At 40.8% G+C, this 20,572-nt stretch overlaps 2 protein-coding genes across 4 annotated transcripts; both read left to right on the top strand.

The window, feature by feature from the left end:
* The first annotated feature begins 486 nt into the window (after window positions 1-486).
* On the top strand, window positions 487-6,429 carry slc38a8b (solute carrier family 38 member 8b). Of its 2 annotated transcripts, none has more exons than XM_085401198.1 (10): window positions 487-804; window positions 1,747-1,945; window positions 3,698-3,854; window positions 3,933-4,034; window positions 4,119-4,176; window positions 4,559-4,673; window positions 4,751-4,898; window positions 4,984-5,186; window positions 5,344-5,395; window positions 5,839-6,429. In XM_085401198.1, exons 1-10 carry the CDS (start codon window positions 616-618, stop codon window positions 5,939-5,941), a joined length of 1,326 nt encoding a protein of 441 aa, XP_085257324.1. In that variant the 5' UTR covers window positions 487-615; the 3' UTR covers window positions 5,942-6,429. The 2 variants fall into 2 exon arrangements, with proteins under 2 accessions (XP_085257324.1, XP_085257332.1); XM_085401206.1 differs by lacking the exon at window positions 487-804 and adding an exon at window positions 1,097-1,195.
* Window positions 6,430-11,657: 5,228 nt separating this feature from the next.
* Window positions 11,658-19,559, top strand: cmtr2 (cap methyltransferase 2). 2 transcript variants are annotated; one of them, XM_085401182.1, is made up of 3 exons: window positions 11,658-11,804; window positions 13,899-15,167; window positions 17,401-19,559. In XM_085401182.1, the coding sequence occupies exons 2-3, from the start codon at window positions 13,911-13,913 to the stop codon at window positions 18,448-18,450; spliced, it is 2,307 nt and encodes a 768-aa protein (XP_085257308.1). In that variant the 5' UTR covers window positions 11,658-11,804; window positions 13,899-13,910; the 3' UTR covers window positions 18,451-19,559. The 2 variants fall into 2 exon arrangements, with proteins under 2 accessions (XP_085257308.1, XP_085257314.1); XM_085401188.1 differs by lacking the exon at window positions 11,658-11,804 and adding an exon at window positions 11,815-11,976.
* The last annotated feature ends 1,013 nt before the right edge of the window (window positions 19,560-20,572 follow it).

Raw genomic sequence — 20,572 nt, 5'->3', positions numbered from 1 at the left:
CCAACTCTATGATCTGTGTACATAATGCGTGAAATTAATAAGAAATAAGAATAAAATGAACAATTGTATTTATTTCTCTGTCAATTTCCCCCCTGAGGTGGGTGTTATTGTCCTTAACGAGTGTGAGATGCGCTGGGACTGTTTATATAGAAAGAAACAAGAGAGTAAAATGGAATTAGTTGAATATTTCTTCCCGGAAACACTCAGCAGGTCAGTCTGCTGATGTCACTGCAAGTTTGTCAGCTTTGATGAAACATCATATATTTGATTTGATTTCATTTATCAAACTTGCCTCACTGCTCAGTTAGGCTTCTTCATCAGCAAGCATCAGAGACAGACATAAAGGGATGGCGGAGCGGGCAGAAGTAAACATGCTCACCTTACTGTCAAATTTTTCACCTCAGAGTGAAATTTTTAATAGTCGAAAAGTCTAATTAGACCATGTTAGTCGTGTGTGTGCGGGTGTGTGGGTCTATATATTGGCACAGTTTACAGCTCACCAGGTTGAGACTACTTCTGGAGATACAGAGGGAGTCGAACACGTGAACTGCAGGTTTCTGGGTGCACAAGAATAGTTTCTGGTGTTTCTGTGAGTCTGTGTGTTGGTTCTGGATCATGGAGGAGCTGGCCCGGGAGAGCATCAGCCTGCTGGCCCGATCGGCATCTCACGCGGACCCCCCGCGGCTCGGCTCGTTCGGTGCGGTGTTCATCATGCTGAAGTCTGCCCTGGGAGCCGGACTGCTCAACTTCCCCTGGGCCTTTCAGAAGGCAGGGGGAGTCACCACTGCAGTCAGTGTGGAGCTGGTGAGTACAGGATCTAACATGCTGCTGGAGTTAGTGTTGTTTACAAAGAATCATCTAAAATATTGAAACATAATAATTTAGGTCAAAATTCAACAGTTTTATATGTCCCCCTCCCCCAGAGGTTACTTTGTCTGTTGGTCTACAACCTGCATGGGCTCAGTATGGATTCACCATCCCTCTCTCTGGCTCCTTGGTGTGAAAGAGACGCATAGATTTAACACGTGAGCTCTAATGAAGCTTCCACTTTAGGTGAAGATCTAAACTTTCAGTGCACTGCATCTGACTGCTGGAAAAGCAGTGTGTGTGTGTATCTCATGGACTTATTACTGCATGCTTTCCAAGAATGGGCCAAAGAGGTCAGCGGGCACAGAGCTTGACATCTTTGTCTCATGTAACTGTTGTTATATATTTTATATTTTTAACACCAGTTGTTGTAACGGTCACTTTGGTTACAGCAGCTGCAACTTATAACTTGCACGCAGATATTGTTTAATCATTTAATTTCCTGCAGTGTTAAAAATGCTGAGATGCACTTTTCAGAGTCCTGGGATTTGTTCTTTCCCTGAGTGTTAAGCTGCTGTGCATGTGTGTGTCTAGTTTGTAATAGTTACTTTCTGTTTTATTCTGTGAGCCACCTATCTACTCTTACTTCTTCCTCATCTCATTTCCCCTGTGCTCAGTTTCCCCCAAGAGAGAAAGAGAGAGTGTTCACTTTGACATCGATCTTATTAACCTGAGTGTTTTGGATTACTGGTTGGAAAGACCGAATATTTTAAACATGTAGGCTTTGGCATATTTTTCTTTCTTTGCATGTTTCTTCTTTCAGGTGTCTTTTTTTAAACACCTATACCCACAGCCTTGTTGTCTCATAGTTTGTGATATCATCACTGTGGTCTGTGAGTGAAGATTAGCGTTAAGCTGATCCCTTTGATGCCCCTTCAGGTGTCTCTGGTTTTCCTCATCAGCGGCCTGGTCGTCCTCGGCTATGCGTCATCTGTCAGCAGACAGAAGACGTATCAGGACGTGGTGAGAGAAGTGTGTGGACGAGCCGTGGGGAAACTCTGTGAAGTCTGTTTCTGCTTCAACCTCTTCATGATAAGTGTTGCCTTCCTCGTGGTGGTCCAGGATCAGCTGGAGAAATGTGAGCGAGACCTTTGCCTTCCTCTTTGCTTTCTTTAGCTTTAAGAGAAACAGCTTCACCTGTGGCATCCGTGCCTTGGTAATCAGTAACCAAATTCTTGCTTTCTTCTATGGCTTTCTCTGTTTTGCTCTGACATTACTTGGTATCAGCTGGAAATAACAAAATATCAAGAAAGAGGACACTGACAACAGTTTGGAAGTGTGTAACAGGTATTCTCAGATGCAATATGATGGAAAGGAAAACATTACACCCCAAACTTTCCTTTTAACTCATTTCCAATGAAAAGTTAACTAGGAAAATGAGAATAAAATAAAAACTTTATTGTTATCTTATCACCGCTCCTAAAGCCAGTGATGGCAATCAGGGATCAGACCACCATAGCCTCTCACTAGACTCCAAACCAGTCCAAGGCACTAAACACTGGGCACCATCATGGGGCTTTTCTGAATCTCTCTTTGTCTGACACCTTACCCAGTGGTCCAGTGGTCTTAGGGGGCCCTGCAGAGACAATGTACAGCTCCTGGCATTACAGAGAAAAGCTGCTACTTCTCTATGTCTAAAAGAGCCAGTGGAGGTGGCTTGATCATCTGACCAGGATCTGACCAGCACCCCCTGTCTGCTTAGACTTCCACTCCTGTGACCTGGACCAGAAAAAGACGGCTGAATGGGTGTCAGTGGTCCATTAACAAACACAGTGAAGTCCTGTTTCAGCTCCAGACTTGCAGCCTTCCAATATCTGCCTGCACATGAACTCACAACCAGAACTAGCCATGAAAACCTTGCACCTGTGTGTTCATGTACAGCAGGGAAAGATGACAAGAAACAAAGTCACTTATAAAATATCTGCTAACATTAACTATACACATATTAATAAACCATTAGATTTGCAGACCATGAGCACAAACAAATACTGCCACTCCACTGACTTAGCCTCTAGCTGTAAGGCCAACATTTTTAGGGGTTTTAACAGGATAGCAGGTTAAGGTTACCCATTACAGCAGAATGTGTGATGCACTGAATGCTCTGCTGATGCACTAAAAACTCCCAAATTATCAACTTTTAATACTTTTAATGTTACCTTTTCTATTTCCTTAGCAGGTTAAATAAATGGATAAAAGAAAGCCTGTAAGAATTCTGTTTTCACACTGCTTTCTAGAGTATTTGACATTATTTTGTCGTCACCTGAGTTTGATCAGTTTAGCTGCCGTTCCCTGTAACCTGTAACCATGCAACCTAATACAGACTGCAGATCACCTGCTCCTTAATTTCTATTCTAGCTTGCATTAGGCTAAACATGTGACTGGGAGCAGGAATATCTCACGTTTTCATTTTTTTCCTGTTGTGTTTTGTCTATCTGAAAACCTTCAAATCTCCTTTAGTGTTTTTGCTTTGTTACCATTTTAAACACATCATTTGATTGGATTTCCAAACACACTCCATCCCCCAAACGCCTCCTGATTTTAATCAGAGATTCTGCATGATACAGATTAGTGACAAATGGCTGAAACTAATTCACAGGACGCCTCATCTTTCTGTGTGTTGATCCACTGACTTTAAAAACTGATATCTTGCCATAAAAAAAATCACAAAGGAAAAAGCAAAATTTGTGTGACTGTTTTGTAAATCTAGTCAACTAGACCCATTAAATCTTATAGGATTTGACAGTTCTTGCTCCCTGTTGTCCTGCTTACTGATGCTTTTCATGTTGCAGTAGATAAATATTGTGAACTTCTCTCGCTTTTTTGTCTCCAGTGTGTATTTCTCTCTATGAGACAGTTACGGGATCGAGCGAGGCAGGAATGCCCTACCACTGGTACACAGACCAACGATTTGCCCTCTTCGTCATGTGCCTTGTAATCATCCTACCACTGTCCATCCCAAAAGAAATCGGCATCCAGAAATACACAAGGTAAGCAGCACTAACCTGTGTTCAGCCTGACTCACAGTGTAAATGTTTACGCGAGTTCATCGTCTCTCTTTGTGTCAGTGTGCTGGGGACGCTGGCTGCTACATATCTGTGTGTGGCAGTGATTGTAAAATATTACCTGATGGACAGTCACGCAGTCATAACTCCAGACCACAGCCAAAGGTCAGTAAATCCGAATGCATGCATATCCTTATGATAAGTTCCTGTCGTGTGCGACCTTACTGAACATCTATCTGTGTCTTTCAGTGTGAGTTCATGGGCATCGATGTTTAGTGTTGTACCAACCATTTGCTTTGGCTTTCAGGTAGGATTGTTTTTGGACATCTTTAACTGTTCACTTCCTAATGTTCCCTTTATATAATACAGTCTAATAGCCAATTTATTAGGTATACCTTTGCAGATTGCACCCCTGCCTTAAGTCTTTATATATATTTTAAAGAATGAGGAGATAAACAGGAGGGTGTCACACTTACTGAAATCAAGATTATTTACCAGAAACTATAAAAACAAATTTTCCCGATTGGTTTTATTATTTATAATTATATATATGTATATGCTTCCCTGTCATCTCCAGTAAGGATGTTTACATTTGTGTCATGCTAAAATGAACTCACTGTTCAGCATCATCAAAAGACAGCCTGGATTTTATTCAAATATTCTGACAGTGTGCTTGTGTGTGTTTGCAGTGCCATGAAGCCTGTATAGCGATCTACAGTAGCATGGAGAACCAGAAGATCTCCCACTGGGCGGTCATTTCTGTGCTCTCCATGCTTTTCTGCTTGCTCATTTACACTCTAACTGGTGAGTCCCCTCCCAAAACAAGCGTATTATCTGCTTATTTGGCAGCTCTCTATCAAACCCGCTCTCTTCCTCTCCAGGTGTGTACGGCTTCTTGACATTTGGAGGAGACGTAGCCTCAGATATTTTGATGTCATATCCAGGAAATGATGTGGTCATGATCGTTTCCAGGCTACTTTTCGGAATATCAATTATCACCATCTACCCAATTATTCTTCTTCTCGGGAGGTAAGTCTCACCAGGGTGGAGATGTTTTTAATTTTCTGACTCTGAGCATGCTTACTGCCATGTTGTGTTTCTGTGTGTGGAACAGGTCAGTCATTCTGAACCTGATGTTACGAGTTCGCAGACATTACCGGGGAATCGTCACTCATTCGTTTGAGAATCGCTGTAGAGTTGTTCTCACGGTGGCCTGGATCACCTTCACGCTTGTCATTGCCATGTTTGTACCTGACATGAGCGACGTCATCAGCATCATTGGTGGAATCAGCGCCTTCTTCATCTTTATATTTCCTGGTAGCAGCAACATTCACTTTAATGTGACTTTTATTGTTTTGTAATGACATATTTAGCCCTTTATTATCATATACAATCAATACAAAAATAAGAGAAAGGTGTACAAGGACGTCGTTGTAACCCAGGCCCTTGTGTGGTGTGTTTTTGTGTGTTGCAGGTCTTTGCTTAGTGTTCACCATGCAAACTGAGAACATCTCTTCAAGAGTCAGGTGAGCAGACAGAAACAATCCATGTATTATTCTAATTCATTCAGCTAGTATCTCTATTCAAATCAGTGTATCCAGATAAATGGAACATGCTGAACATGCAACAGTTTGTACAGGTAGACAAATGTTTAAAGAATAAATGTATGTTAGACAGTATTTTATGTGGAAATTTTTACTTCCTGGAGATTTTTCAGGAAATATTGTGAATTTATTTTGCATGACTCTTAGATTCAGTAACAGACAGCAGAAATGGCTGTGAGGTAATGTCTCCCTCTCTGGGCTTTTATTTGCACAGTAAATTTGATCCAGTGTCTCAGAAGTGAAGGATTTCTGGCTAAAGGACAGACTGATAAATGCTTCTGAATTTTCTGTTTTTCTTTTATTGCTGTTGCACTGATCTGTCACTTGATGCTCCCGATCACCTGATTGCATTTTTATCATTTCAGGGCGATTTTAACAGCTTGGGGAGTCATAACGATTGTAGTTGGAGCATTCATCTTTGGACAGAGCACGACCCTCGCTGTCATGGAGGTTTTCCGCAAATTTTGAACTTTCAGAACTAGATAAACTCTCTCTTTTTCTCTCAGGGAGATGAATGTTGCACTTTTAAAGAAGGTTTTTAGGGGTATGTGTGACTCTTATTTGACTGTCTGTGGCCTTAATTTAGGTTGACAGTGTCTGAATGGTTTCTTATGTGATGTGATGAATATTGACTATAATATTTGACTGCCTGGTGAAGCATCAGTGAAACATCTCATCTGTCTGAGCCCTTGTTTATGTTTAAGCACTGCCAGGGGGCAGCATTGCACCATTTAGGAAGTGCCTCTCTCTGTATATTTTTTCATTCACATGCTGTATATGTGGAACTGCATAGTGACAACACAGATAAGATGAAGCTGTTTTCTTATCATGCTTATTTTGGCCACAGCGATAATGGCTTGTCTGAGCCCGCTGAGCCTTTTCAGCATAAACAGATGGACTCATTGTCCCTGAAATGTACTTTTGCATTTACAGGATGATAAACTGACTGAAGACTTGTTTTTTTCCTTTCTCTTAAGTGTTTGTTCCTTATCTTGTCGCACCATTTCTAAACTCCACACTGCCTTAATCCCAGCGGCGATATAAATCTGCTGCTTTCACTGAGCACAGGGTGATGGCTGAGGTGTGCTGAATATAGCTGTTTATTGTTTATGGACTTCAAACTTAAAAGAGTAATAGGATGCTGCCTGGAAGCGTTCACGTGCTCACACATGTGTGTCAGTGCACGAGTGAGTAATAGTTTACACTACATCTGGAAAATTGGGTGTTTTATCTGGAGTCTGGAGGCGTCTGATTTAAAAGCAAAATGAGCCATGCTGACTTTGCAGTAATCCAGAACTTATCTGTCTGAACATACAACATTTAAATAACTTTCATTTAAATTTTTTAAAAAAGGAACACAGCAGTTCCTCATGAATATTATGCAATAGATGTTTGCTATTGATGTCCTTAAGGAAAACCCTCATAATGTGATGCTTTTCTTGTGTTTTGCCCAACCTGCTGGAAAAATGACCATTTTCAAGGAAAAAAGGGTGAAAATCAAGTAAACTGCTTAAATCTTGCAGTCATTCTCTGTCATTACATTTATGCAGGCAACTTAATAGGTAAAGCCAGTAAGACAAGCTTGCTGGTAGTTTCTGTAGTTATTAAGTCTAAAGGTGGAAGTTTAAAATTGGCCAAAATGAAAATCTTTGAGCTCCATGGATAAGAGGAGTGTACAATAAGTCTCCTTATCATAAGGCTATAAATTGTTACAAAAATCTTCACCTGCAGCTTTGCCAAATTTGAAGCAACAAACATGTGAAATGGATGAAACAGATGTTTCAGTCACAGCAGCACTTCACTCACCCACTCAGTCAACCCTCACTATTGCCCAGCACCCACATAAAGATGTTGAAGCCCGATTTCTGACTCAGTGTTGGAGCAGGATCAGCACTGCTGTGACTTAAAGGTTAACATCACAATCCTCAAAGCAGTCACGCTCACCTGTTTTCATCAGTTTAGTGAATTAGCATGCTAACATTGCTAATACTCATTAAACACAGCTAATGGTTAAGAACAATTGGAATATTATTGGCTCGTCTGTTTGGGCATAAAGGATAGTCTAAGGAGCTTGGAAAGAAAAGCGTCTGGACTTCTTTAAGTTGCTTGAAGACGTTTCACCTCTCAGCTTCTCGGATGAGAGGTGAAACGTCTTCAATCAACTTAAAGAAGTCCAGATGCTTTTCTTTCCAAGCTCCTTAGACGATTTAACACATACATTTTCATGCTATTGAAATAAAAAACAAACAAACAAATGCACAAATCAACCAGAAAACTCACGTTATTAGGTACACCTTCTATTGTTGTGTTGTTGCTGTTCCTGAATCAACAAAACTAATGTTGATTCAGGAACATTAGTTTTGGTTCAACATTGCAAGTGACTATTCACATTGTAGTGATGTCATAGTTTTGCTATGTGGAAACACTGCATACAAAACTGAAACCCTAACTGCCCCTGTTTTTTAGATTTTCTTCCTGAGTGTAGATCGGCAGGTTTTTTCCCAAGTCACAAAGTTGTGACATCATAACAATGTGACTGGTCAGATGTGATGTAGATCCTGGGAATAAGCAAGGATGGATTCCACCCTTTCATGTTTATACCAAATTTTAACCCTGCCATCTGAATGAAAGAAAGACTCAGAACAGGAAACATTTTTGAATCTTCTAATCTAATGATTTTGGTGATCCTGTGTGAACTGTAGCCTCAGCTTCCTGTTGTTAGCTGACAGGAGTGGTACCCAGTGTGGTCTTCTGCTGCTGTAGCCCATTTGCTTCAAGTTGTGACATACTATGTGTTCAGAGATGCTCATCTGCATATCTTGGTTATGGTCATTAGAGTTCTTGTTGTTGTTTTCTCTTTTTCAGAACAACCTCTGTAGACCATAGAGATGGTTGTATGAGAAAATGCCAGTGGATCAGCAGTTTACACACAGGTCACATTCAAAGTCACATTCAAATCACCTTTGACCTTCACCACTCCTGCTGTGACAAAACAAATTTCCCACGTGTGGGACTAATAAAGGTTATCTTATCTTATCTTATCTTATCTTATCTTATCTTATCTTATCTTATCTTATCTTATCTTATCTTACCTCATTCCGATGCTCAGCGGGTCATCAGCGCAATGCTGCGGTGCCTAAATGCACTGAGTTGCTGGCATGTGATTGGTTCACTTACATTAATGACCAGTTGAAATGAACTTGAACGTCCCCTACCCATCAACACCAATCACAGTCCAGTATCAGCCTTCTGCTGGTTGGTGCTAATAGACACAACATTTTTCTAGACAAGTGAAAATGACCAAGATTTCAAGATTTCACCAAAAGTCATTAAAATTATCTGTGCACCATGACAGTCAAACCTATCTGATGAATGTACTGACATTTCTGTGTCTAGTGTGATGCTGCCAGCTTCATTAAAAATCATTACTTATTCTTTACATGAGACTATCTTTTTTATTTCCCCCCTCACTTTTAAAGATAATTTCCAACCCTCATTACTATGTTGTCCCCTGAAGCTTCTTTCTAACTGAAAGATTGCTTGTATCTCCACTGTTGATTAATTAAACGACAATTTGTGGGCGACATCTCTTTAAACGCTTAATTCTTCCTGATAAGAGTGTCAGCAGAAGGCCTGAATGAGAACGGATGGATGCATATTATTTCTGTGTCTGCATTTGTGTGTGTGTGTGTGTGTGTGTGTGTGTGTGTGTGTGTGTGTGTGTGTGTGTGTGTGTGTGTGTGTGTGTGTGTGTGTGTGTGTGTGGTCCTTCACTGTCACACTGATTGAAATCTGCATTTCTTTTGTGTTCAGAATTTTTCTTTTAAAAAAAAGAAGATTTTGTCTCTGCTCACTTTGCAGATGTCAGTTTTCTGTCTGTGTTGCTTTTACTGTTTTGACTGTCTGCAGCTGACAGCGTGCTGCATGCATAACATAGCTGAACGCAGTACTTGTATGACCTTTTTATGCATGGTGTTTATTGCTAGCAGGCTGAGATCATCACAATGGAGATAACGTGTTTTCATCATTTTGCTGCTCGGTCTTTACTGAAGTGATGACAGCAGATATTTAACCTCCAGGCCGAACTCTGTGGTATAATCGCTGCAGTAGCAATGAGCTCAGGTGAAGGAGAGGCCAGTGTCACCTTGTGTGTGCATCAGTTCACAATAGCACTGCATCCTATTTGTGTGCAAAAAGCACAATCATTTTATTCCTGTCCAATAAAGCATTTACATATAAATACTTTAGAGAGTATCTACTTTAATTCATAGGTTATCATGTTAGAGACTGTATACATTATACACTACACTGATCAGTTCCTGCATTAAAACCACCTGATTAGCATTGTGTGGTTCTGTCTACAACAAAAACAGCTCAGATCTCTGCTGATGTCCTGTGGTTTCTGGGAGCTTCTTGCAGCTCATCATTGTAAGATTCCTGTGCAGGCAGATGTTGATCCAGCAGTGCACTGCTGTCAGCCACACCTCTGCTAGGGACAAGTGACCAGCAACATTTGTCAAAACTTGTGCACAGTGCTGGTTTATTCCATTTTTGTTTACATCATGTAAGTTTGAGGTGAGCTGCACTCTGAATGCTGCACATCCCATTTTAGCTTGACAGAAGCAACCATGGGTCCATGGGACAACTTAAAAGGACAAAGTCAGTGGATGAGCAAAGGTTTTGTTTTGGTGGAGTCTGAGATGTAGCTCTTGGGTTTTTGTGCACTGTTTTGACGTTAAGGTGAATTTGCTGGGATGTCCACTCCAGGGAAGACTGTAACACTGATGTTTGCTGCTCTGGACCAGATAAAAAGCTTTTATAAGAGGTGCTCATGCTTGCTAATGATCAATTAATCAAGTACATTTGATTAGCAGCCCTGGGCTTCTACTTAACCTCTTAATTCCTATGGAAACAGTAAATGTGCACTTAGAAATTCACAGGACAAATCATTCACAGGACTAATCTAAGACTAATCTTCAGTGCTCACTGATCTACTGCAGTTCCAGAGATGTACAGTACTAAATAAATTATTTTACATGTGCATGTTACAAAACTACTATAATCTTCTGGATTGAAGAACCAAGGTTATAAAATAAATAGCTTTAGTCATATTTAAAAAGGACATCCTGATATGTCTGTGTTTCACAGCCTAATAAGACAAAACAATGAATAAACAGTAAACATAAGCTTAGTTCTCTTCACAGTTTTAAAAGTAATCTTTAAATCATTTGTGAACTTGGACTATTAATTATCACAATGCATAACTGCATCTTAAAACAAGCCCTTCATTCACCTCCTCTTCCCCAAACTCCCTCTCTGATTTCCTTCATCTGAAAAGGTTTGACAGACTGCAGTGTACTTGAACTGGTGGGAAAAGGTAACTACAATGCACGCATTAATATTAATTAATATTAGAGAAGGTGTCACTGTTATTGCACTAAATTGGATAACAAAACACTGGTGCCCACTATTTTTGGAATGCTAATTGCACTTGGATATCCCAAAGGGCCATTATTTATGAATGAGACTTCCTCTGTGAGTGTCCTGTTTTTAGTTAGTCACATATTTTTTTACTTTGCATACGCCGTATATGAAACATATGTAAGGAGACTGTAAAGAAGGAAAAGCAATCAGAGATACAAACAGGATAAAAAAGTCCTTGCAAACATGGCATTAAAACACAATATTTTAAAATTCAGGTTTTATCAGCTTACACTTGAACGAGCTCTAATAATTATATAACATGATGACACAGATCGGGTCGCTGTGAGTAATTTGGCTGAAAAGATGCATGCAAATCCAAATCCAACAAGTTCACTGTTGGGTCAGAGACTCTGATTTCACCAGTCATCCTCTTACAGAACTATGTGGAAACACATATTGATGTGCCATCCTGGAGGAGTTGGACTATCTGTGCAACCTATGTAGGGTCCAGCTCATTCTACCAATAGAGACACTGACCCTCGCTTAAAAAAAAAACTACTAGCAAAAAAAAAAAACAGCCAGAAAGGATGAGAAGGAAAAAATGTCAGTGGCCTCCAACATCTAAAACTTCAACTTAACTGAGCAGATCAACAACCTACAGGTTTATCTTGATGCTATACTCTGATTTTGTTTTTTTAAGTGCTCCTTTATTTTTTTTGAGCAGCATATATAATAAACTCTTTTTGAATGATAATGTTGGTGAAGTTTAAAAACAATCTCACCACCAAATTTATGCGGCATACTCCTTTAAGAAAGAACCCCACCCACTCGGCTTCACGCATGCGCGGGATCTTGTATATCACGTGACCCGCAGGTTCCTCTTCCGGACAACAACATCAGCAGTTGGGTGAGTCTCTGTTATATAGTAGCGTTATAGAAACATCTTTCCTTCTTCCTCAAAGACTTAAAGGTCTGAACACGCTGTGAGAGAAGATTCAATGTTTCCGAAGAGACACAACCCGGACTCTCTTCGATTCCGTAGGAAGTGTCCCATTTAGCATCCAGTTTATCACGCAGAGGTCTGCTCAGTACTCATAAAGCCCTAAACACACAGCTGTGTAAAGATTGTTTTCCGTAACGCGTGCTCGCAGGTTTATTTACACACTCAATAATCCCAGTGTTGTCAGAATTTCTCATTTCATTTCATATTTTTTAAAGATAAGGATGGCATGAGCCTGAAACAGAGATTTGGTCCATATTGACATGATAGCATCAAATAGTTGCTGCACATCCCAAAGATGCTTTAAAAGAGTTCAGTACAGTGAACTTTATTGTCATATAAAACTACTGGAGATTCTTTCTTTTTTAGACCATTCTCAGTAAACCCTTGAAATGGATGTGTGTAAAAAATCCCAGCATAGCAGCAGAAATGATCAGACCAGCCCGTCTGCCACCAACAATCATGTCACGTTCAAAGTCACTTAAATCACATTTCTTCCTCGTCATTGGCTAATTAGACATTTGTGGTAACAGACAGTTGAATAATTGTACCTTTATAAAGTGGCTGTGAGTATGAATCGTTCATGGTTTCTCTGTTGAACGTATCTTTATTCATTTATCTATTTCATTATTTATTATAAGTATCATGTACCTAAAGCAAAAAGAGTGTTAATTAGTTTATTTGGATTCAGCTATGATTTTTAAGTTTAGAGTCACAGCACTTAGTTTTATTTTTCATTTTCTAAATGCTTGTCGTGGCCGTTTAATCTCCTCCCCGGTTTCTTGTATGGAAAATCAAGAGCAGCCGGGGACTGCATACTTCAGCCAAGGCTGAGATTCTCTCACACATAATAAAGAACCCTTCCAAAATTTCCGATCCAGAACCAGAACCAAGTGCAAAATGTAATCTTAAATTGGGAAAAAACAAAGACAGACAAAACAAACAAATCATACAAATTCATCCATAATTTTTGAGTACTCTGATAACAGAGAAAGAAACAAATCCACACATCATGTCATCAGTGACGGAGGGCTAAAAGTAACAAGCTGGTTTTCCGTCTAGTTTACGTTAACCGTAACTGAAGTGTTTACAAATACTGAGCGGAACAGCTGACTTTCATGCACAGCAGTTTATCGGTGTGATTCATGACAAATAACAGATTAATATACTGTGATTAGCAAACATTGTTCATCACTGAGTCACTCCAGACTCATTAAGACTGACCCAGAAGTACCTCCTCCTGCCCGGCGCTGTGATCTAAATCGTGTGCGCTCGTGAGTAAAACATTAGCTTTGGTAATTTAATTCTGACTGTAAATAATTTTAAAGGCATTAAATAAAATGCTCAATACTTACACGGGTTGGTGAATTTATTTGAGTATCCCATTATAGTGTTTCACACGGCTCACTACATCACAGATTGAGCAGAAAATTAATTTGTGTGAACAGTGCTAAAGTTGACGCCCACAGCACGATGTCTACAAATTAGCTTCAGTTTGGCCTGTTCTAGCCCACTTTTCAACCAATCAGCATTCAGCCTGGGCACAGCTATGCACAACATGTTTGCAGACTTTGCATCCCCTTGTTCGTAGCACTCTGCTTAGGTAAACTCTACATTACTTTCTAGTCTAATTTGCAGCAATAGTCTTTAAACTTGCAGTTATATCTATCACCCATCTCAGAGGGTCATTATTGGAACAGGCGGTGCTCAACTGATCAATTTTATGTAGAAGAAGATTCAAATTAGAGAATAAATGCCCCCCCCCCCCCCCCCCCCCCCCCAATATGACTGTGCTCACAGCTTGAATATAAAACCTGGTTTAGCACAAAAAGTGGATAAACACCTGTTCTCTTTATAATAACTCTAATCTTTGACTGGGTTTTCAGCTTTTAGGAAGCAAGATAGTGCAAAGAAGGCCTGATTATATTGAACTTTCTGTCAAAACCGATGAAGCAGGTTGGCTTTTTAATCAGTCAGTTACCCTTCTTTTTTTCCCCACAGGAAGTGTGGAGGATGAGCACAGGCAATGGGACCAGGAGGAAAGTTGGCAAGCAGCAGCAACATTTTAACAACATGGTGGCACCTGACCCTGAAACTCTGGCTGAGATGCAAGGTCTTTTTAGCAAAGTTAGAACGTATGTGAAACCATCCAGTGGGTCTGAGTGGTGCATTCCTGACCTGAACATTGCTCTCAGACACGCACCGGAACAGCACTGCCGTCTGCAGGCCCTGAAGGTTTCGCTGAATGACGTGAAGAACCAGCTCAGTGACAAAAATGTACAGGTGTGGCATCAGCACACCAGCTCCACCAATCGGGCCGGGAAGGTGATCGGTGCCGTCCGGTCTGCTGCCAACGCAGAGATCTGCACTCAGGCGTGGTGTAAGTTCTACGAAATCCTGGGAACCTTTAAACTTCTTCCAAACGAGGCTCTTCAAAACGGAGAGCTGAACACGGTCCATCTGTGTGAGGCACCGGGGGCCTTCATAACCGCTCTCAACCACTACCTCAAAACCAGTGAGGCCACACGATACTGTGACTGGAACTGGGTTGCTAACACCCTCAACCCGTACCACGAGGCCAACGGGGGAAACACAACCATCGCAGATGATCGATTAATTGCTAACACGCTGCCCTGGTGGTTCTTCGGCACAGACAACACAGGGAACATCATGATCCAGCAATATTTGCTGGATCTGCAGACCTTTGTGTCTAACATGCGGAGGATTGATTTGGTGACAGCAGATGGAAGCTTTGACTGTCAGGAGAACCCCGACGAGCAGGAGGCGCTGGTAGCGTCACTACATTACTGCGAGGCCACAGCTGCTCTGCTGCTCCTGAGCCCCGGCGGCTCCTTTGTACTAAAAATGTTCACCCTGTACGAACACTCGTCCGTCTGCTTGCTCTACCTGCTGAACTGCTGTTTTCAGTCTGTCACTGTCTTCAAACCCGCCACCAGCAAAGCAGGAAACTCTGAGGTGTATGTTGTGTGTCTGAACTATGACAACAAGGAGGCTGTGAGGCCTCTGCTCTCAAAACTGATTCGTAATTATGGATCACATCTAGCTGACAGGGAGGCACTTTTCCAGAATTCTGTAATCCCGGAGTCGTTCATGAGCCAGCATGTGGAAGTGTGTTCATACTTCCACACCCTGCAGGTAGAGACGATATCAGAGAACCTGCAACTGTTTAAAGGTATGAGCGCAGAGCAGAGGCAGAGGCTTGACCACATTAGGGACTGTGTGGCTCAGGAGTACCTACGGCGCTTCCAGGTAAGATGCTTTAAGATGATAGAAAACTGAGCTGATACAAACCTAAATATCCAGCTAGCAGAGGTTTGGGAGCTTTTATGAAAGTTAATTAGGATTCGAAGGATTTAAGAGTGCTGTAATAATGTTGTGCCCACAATTTAGCCTAAAATTTGGCTTGACTACTGGCTATACTCAATCATGGCTCTAGAAAAGGTGATGAGGGTTAGTCGTTCCACCAGTTTGGTCGGGATACAAAAAAACAAAACAAAACTTAAGAAACATTTTCCATCGATTGCTGTAAATTTATGTTTAAACATTCACTGAGCCCTGAGGGTGAAATTTCTCCAACTGTTGGACAAATTTCATAAATTTACAGAGACATTTATGCCCCTTTCACTAATTTCATAATTTCTTTGGTAATAACTTTTATGATATTAAAAAGCCCCCTGAGTCCTTGAGAAGCCTAACAGAGAAATAAACTCAACTACGTCAGCACACCTGTCACTCCAGGCAGCCACGCCCTCACTTTAAACTTTAAAGCATAATTTCAGGATTAGTTATTTCAAAATTTAAGGTCAAACTATGGTGGGATGCAGATGAAAACTCAAGACTGTTCAGTACACATGTATGTTGTTATATGTTTGGCAAATCACTGCTCAGCAACAGCAGCTTTTCTTTGTTTCCAAATGAGAGTCGATGCAAGTGAAAAGCTCTGATGACAGCCATGCTTTCCTGTTCTCTCACATTCGGCCTTTCATTGCTCTTATGGAAACATAACGTCTTCAACTCAGAGTTTACTTTGATTTACTTTTAGTTATAATTTAGGTATCTTCCTTTAGTTTAAGTTTAGTTTTAGTCAACTAAATATCATAAAATTGTGGTAGACTAAATGTAAAGTTGACTAAAATACACAGTGAAAAGGTTTGTGTTGTCATCGGGGAGAATTTTCCACAATGTCAAATGCGAAATGTGTTGTTTTTTTTTTTCTTCCTCTCGACATTTTTTATGAGAAATGTGAATCACTTCCAAACTCGTTCTGCACTTCTACACAACTTAATTACTTCTGATCGGATCACGCCTTTCCAGAATATTTTCATCTTGTTTTTGTTTGTTGACCAAAGTGTCATCATAGTTTTCGTCCTTCTGCATTAGCTTTTAGTTATTGTCTTGTTTTCGTGAGGAAAAAAATGTCACTGACGAAAATTGCTGGTCAACAAAATGAACACTGCTTCAGCTAATTATTATTAATATTATTTTGCTTGTTTCATTTGTGACCGATGTGTGTGTGAGCAAGTGCACCAACAAGTGCAGCAGCCAGATGACTCTCAAACTTACCTGGAATGAGATTTAAATGAGCTGTAATTCCAATTAAGTAAACTCAGGTGTGTGTAATACATTTTATTTTGCAAAGATAGACAAGCATTGATATAATGAAGCTTGATGTCGCTTTACACATAAAAGAATGACTTGCAGTTTTTATCTCGGAGTGAGGTTGGATTGATTCCCGGAGAGGCCAAAACCAGGCTGCAAACATGCATCCGAACCCTGTAAATTCACAAATCTTAATGCGTGAGTCCTTGGGGAGTCAGCCTCGAGTGGCAGTTAGAAAAGTTTGGTTTTTGGTGTTTCTGTGTTGGCTTCATTTTTCAGTCCGCTTGGGAATGCGCACACTTCAACTGGAACTACGTTTTCCCCAAAGGGAGTTACTGCAGTGATACAAAACTGTGCAAGAAAAAAGTTAAAGACAGCAAAACAAAAAAGTGTGTGTGTGCGTTTTTATGATGCGGTCTCACATACATTTAGCACTTTGAGTCAGACTTACGGAGCTGGACGAGAATGTGTGAGTTTCAGAGCCTGTTCATAGAAGCGTTTACACATTCAGGCTCTTAACGTGTATAAAAAAAATAGTTCTGCCTGTCATTTTAAAATAGTCTTCTTTTCTAAAATGTTTTTTCCAATATTTTCCGTATTGTGCAAGCAACATGATAGTGCTGTAAGAAATTTGAAAGAAATCCATATTTAAGATGGCTTGAATACTCATTCTATATTTTAATTTTCAATTTCATTCTTTTTAGGTTAGTCATCCGGTTAGGCTGCAACTTTTATTTAAGAAACAATTTACAAATTACAGCAAAAATCTGAAATTCATTTTAAATCCAAATGTAGCCTTTTTTTTAAAAAACATGATACTCTGACCCAACACTAGTGTGATGCTCCCAGAAGTCTAAATCTGATCACGTCTTTCTGTGTGCAGGTGTGCTTTCTCCCGCGAAGTCGATGGATTTCTCGTAACACCGTGATTCCTGCCTGCTGCAGCGTGTCAGCCGGACGGCCTCTGGGACAGAAGAAGCAAACGGGCTCCTTCAATGAGCGGAGGGAATTGCAGACCTTAAGCTGGAGGGAGCGTGTTCAGAGGGGTTGCCATGGCACCTGGATACAGAGACACTGGACTGAGGAGAGTGGGAAGGACTGCAAGCTGGAGGGACCCCTGTCCAACTGTCAGGCGGATTCGTGGTATGTTGTTGTGGGGACTGCTCTGCCTGCAGTCAAAAACTCTCCGTTCTGTGATGGAGGGTTGTTAAACCACTTGAACGAAGCACTGATGGACACAGCTGTAGATTGGACCCACGTGACTTCTTGTGACTCTTGCCATGCGGTTTGCACGTCCTCCATTTTGTCAGAGGTTGCAGGCCAGTGTGTCTTTAAAGCCGACACTTTAGGAGGCAAAAAGAAGACGCAGTGTCTGGTGTTTGGCAGCTGCTCGGTTTGGGGGATCTCTGATAGCCAAGCTGAGGATCTAGTGTTAACATTTTCTGCAGAGCCTTCATTTCCTGAAAGAGGCTCGGTGTTGCTGCACGATGGTGAGCCACTGTATCAGCGGCAGCTCTTAAGTTGTGTTATGTTTGCCATGCAGAGCCTGAGCTCTGGGGACGCCCTGCTGCTGCCTGTGATTTCTGCTCTCACCCGTGTCACGGCAGCCGTTGTGCTCTGCCTGCACGCATGTTTTCGCTCCGTCTCCTTCAAGTGCCCTCCCCCCTCTGGAGGGTTTGGGACGGTGCTGGTGTGTGTTGGCTTCTGCCCTGAAGCCGCTGCCCAAATGCTGCTGGTTCTCACTGAAGTCTGGGAGAGCATGAGCCAGCTGTTAAGAGATGAGGAGGGTAAAAATGAGCCTGGTGGAGGCGACAGACAGGTGCTGCAGTTTGTTCCTATGGAGGAGCTGCTCACTGGAGGACTGACTGACTTCCTGTGGACCATGAACTCTGAAATCATCCAACGGAAGCTGCATCTGCTCATGCAGGCATAGCGCTTTGGTGGGCTGTCACTGTGGTATACACTCTTTCGCTTCAGAAGCAGTTTCATCATGTTACAGTCCAGTTTATTTGCTTATGGAATCAGCAGACTGCTCAGCTGCATGAGCTTTCAGCAGTTAGTTACCGAATCGCTTTTGCATGTTGATATGAACTCATCTGATTTAACATTACACTCCTCTCACTTATTTATTACAACACACCTCCAGATATTCAGATCCTTTAGTGTGCTTCAACTCGAACCGACGCTGGCAGTCAGAAGACGTTTATCAGACTTCTCTTGATGGATGCAGTCACATGTGAGACATCTATCAAGTGGAGTCACAAACGTGGCATGGCAAAAAATGCAAATTACTTTCAGTACTTGATCAGCAGAAAATGTCCATGACCAAAGTCTCAGAGGGATTTCAGGATGCTAAATAAACAGCGGTCCAGCTGTCGGCACCAAACCTCCTGTTGGTCACGGATGTTTTGAGTTGACATCACAGAGAGCCTGAAGTGCCTGCTATTTTGCATCAACACGGTGTTTAATCCCACTGTGTTGAGTATCTTTTTATCTTTTATGCAGCTCTCCGTCAGATTACTGTTTCCAGTTAATTTCATTTGTGTCCAGTGAGGAAAACTTTGTACTGTCAACGGACAGAAAAAAAGTTCCATCTGTCATGCTCTGTACAGCTGGAGGGGGGAGTGTTGTGGGATTTGTTTTATTTGTCATCTTTTAAGTTTGTTTATTCTGTTTTTTCAGTATAATTTGAATTAGGAGTATATTTTGTTATAAAAATAATGTAAAAAGAAAAGTGGCTTTAAAAAAAGGACTTGGAGGCTTTCTTTTCTTTAAGAATGCTAGTTTACTTAAGTCTGAAGATAACCCAACTAGTGTATTAACTCCTTAATGTCTAGTCATGTGTATCATATTTGTGTATCACAGCTTTTGTGAGTTTTTGAGACTTATACATCATCCGTGTGATTTCTTTTTTCTCTCCCAATGAAAAACCAAAATAAAGTCCACAATACTCTCAAGCAATAAATTGCAAAAAATGTATGATAAAAATGAAATTTTATATATGCAAATTAATGTTTTTTTTCACAAAAGGTTCAATAAACACTAAATAAAAATAAAAAAAGAAGAATGTTCTGGCAGTTGTTTCATGGCTCACACTTAGTTAGTTCCAAGCTCGGATAAATGAGGTTTTGATACTTGATTGGTTGAGACCCAGGTTAACAACACATGGTGCTTCTCTAGGATGGAGATCATGGTGTGACAGAAGGTTGATGCTGGGGACAAAGTGAGATATAGGCAGATGTTTTTTGAAGCCAACTTTAAAAAGGAGCATCCAAAAGATCAACATGATCTCGGTCCTGCGCAAAGTTCTTAAACTACTTGTCATTTCTTTATAGCTTGTTAGGAAATAGGTGCAGCAATTGTTTGTGATGTACAAACATTTGTGGAAACAGAGTATCTCCCAAATGACTAAGCAGCACTTCCACCACCATCATATTGTAGCTGTTGCTTTATCTGTTCAGCCATTGGTGGATATCTTTGTAATACACCACTTACATTTATATAACCTAGTGTCAGCATCTGTCAATGTAGAAGAAGCTGTTAAATCACCCTAACTGCAGAAAGTTCACCTCAGAGGTTTCAGAAAAACAAACCAATAAATTAAACCGATATAAATAGTTGTTTATTAGTTCAGACAGGTTTGCAACCAGGATGGTGACCCTGAAATAATCTGAATGAAACGGTACAAATCTTTCATGTGAGTATAGGTCGAGTGAGATTAATCTGTAATATGGGTCAGTAATGGGGTCAAACCATTTAAAAACTGCCATTGTAAAAAGTAAGTTGTCTGGATTTTCATTATTTTGTTTAATACCATTCGAGTTTGATTGCAGATTATAGCTGAAAACCGGATCACTGACAGAATCGGAAAGTTATATTCCACTAATCTTTTTTTCCCTGTTTGCCCGTCTCCATTAACACCACCACCCCACACACAATTTAGACCACAGAGATTCATACAGATGTACGGTTTAGGAGATTTAATCCAGCAAAAATAGGAAAAAAATGGATAGGTTTGTTTAAAAAGTGTGTGTAAGAGAGGGACTGGTGTAACT

This window comes from Rhamphochromis longiceps, linkage group LG1, assembly GCF_057381845.1.
Source record: "Rhamphochromis longiceps isolate RC_006_pf linkage group LG1, R_longiceps_female_GT1.1, whole genome shotgun sequence".
NCBI lineage: Eukaryota > Metazoa > Chordata > Actinopteri > Cichliformes > Cichlidae > Rhamphochromis > Rhamphochromis longiceps.
Note: the sequence above shows the minus strand (reverse complement) of the source record. Positions and strands in the feature narration are given on the sequence as shown.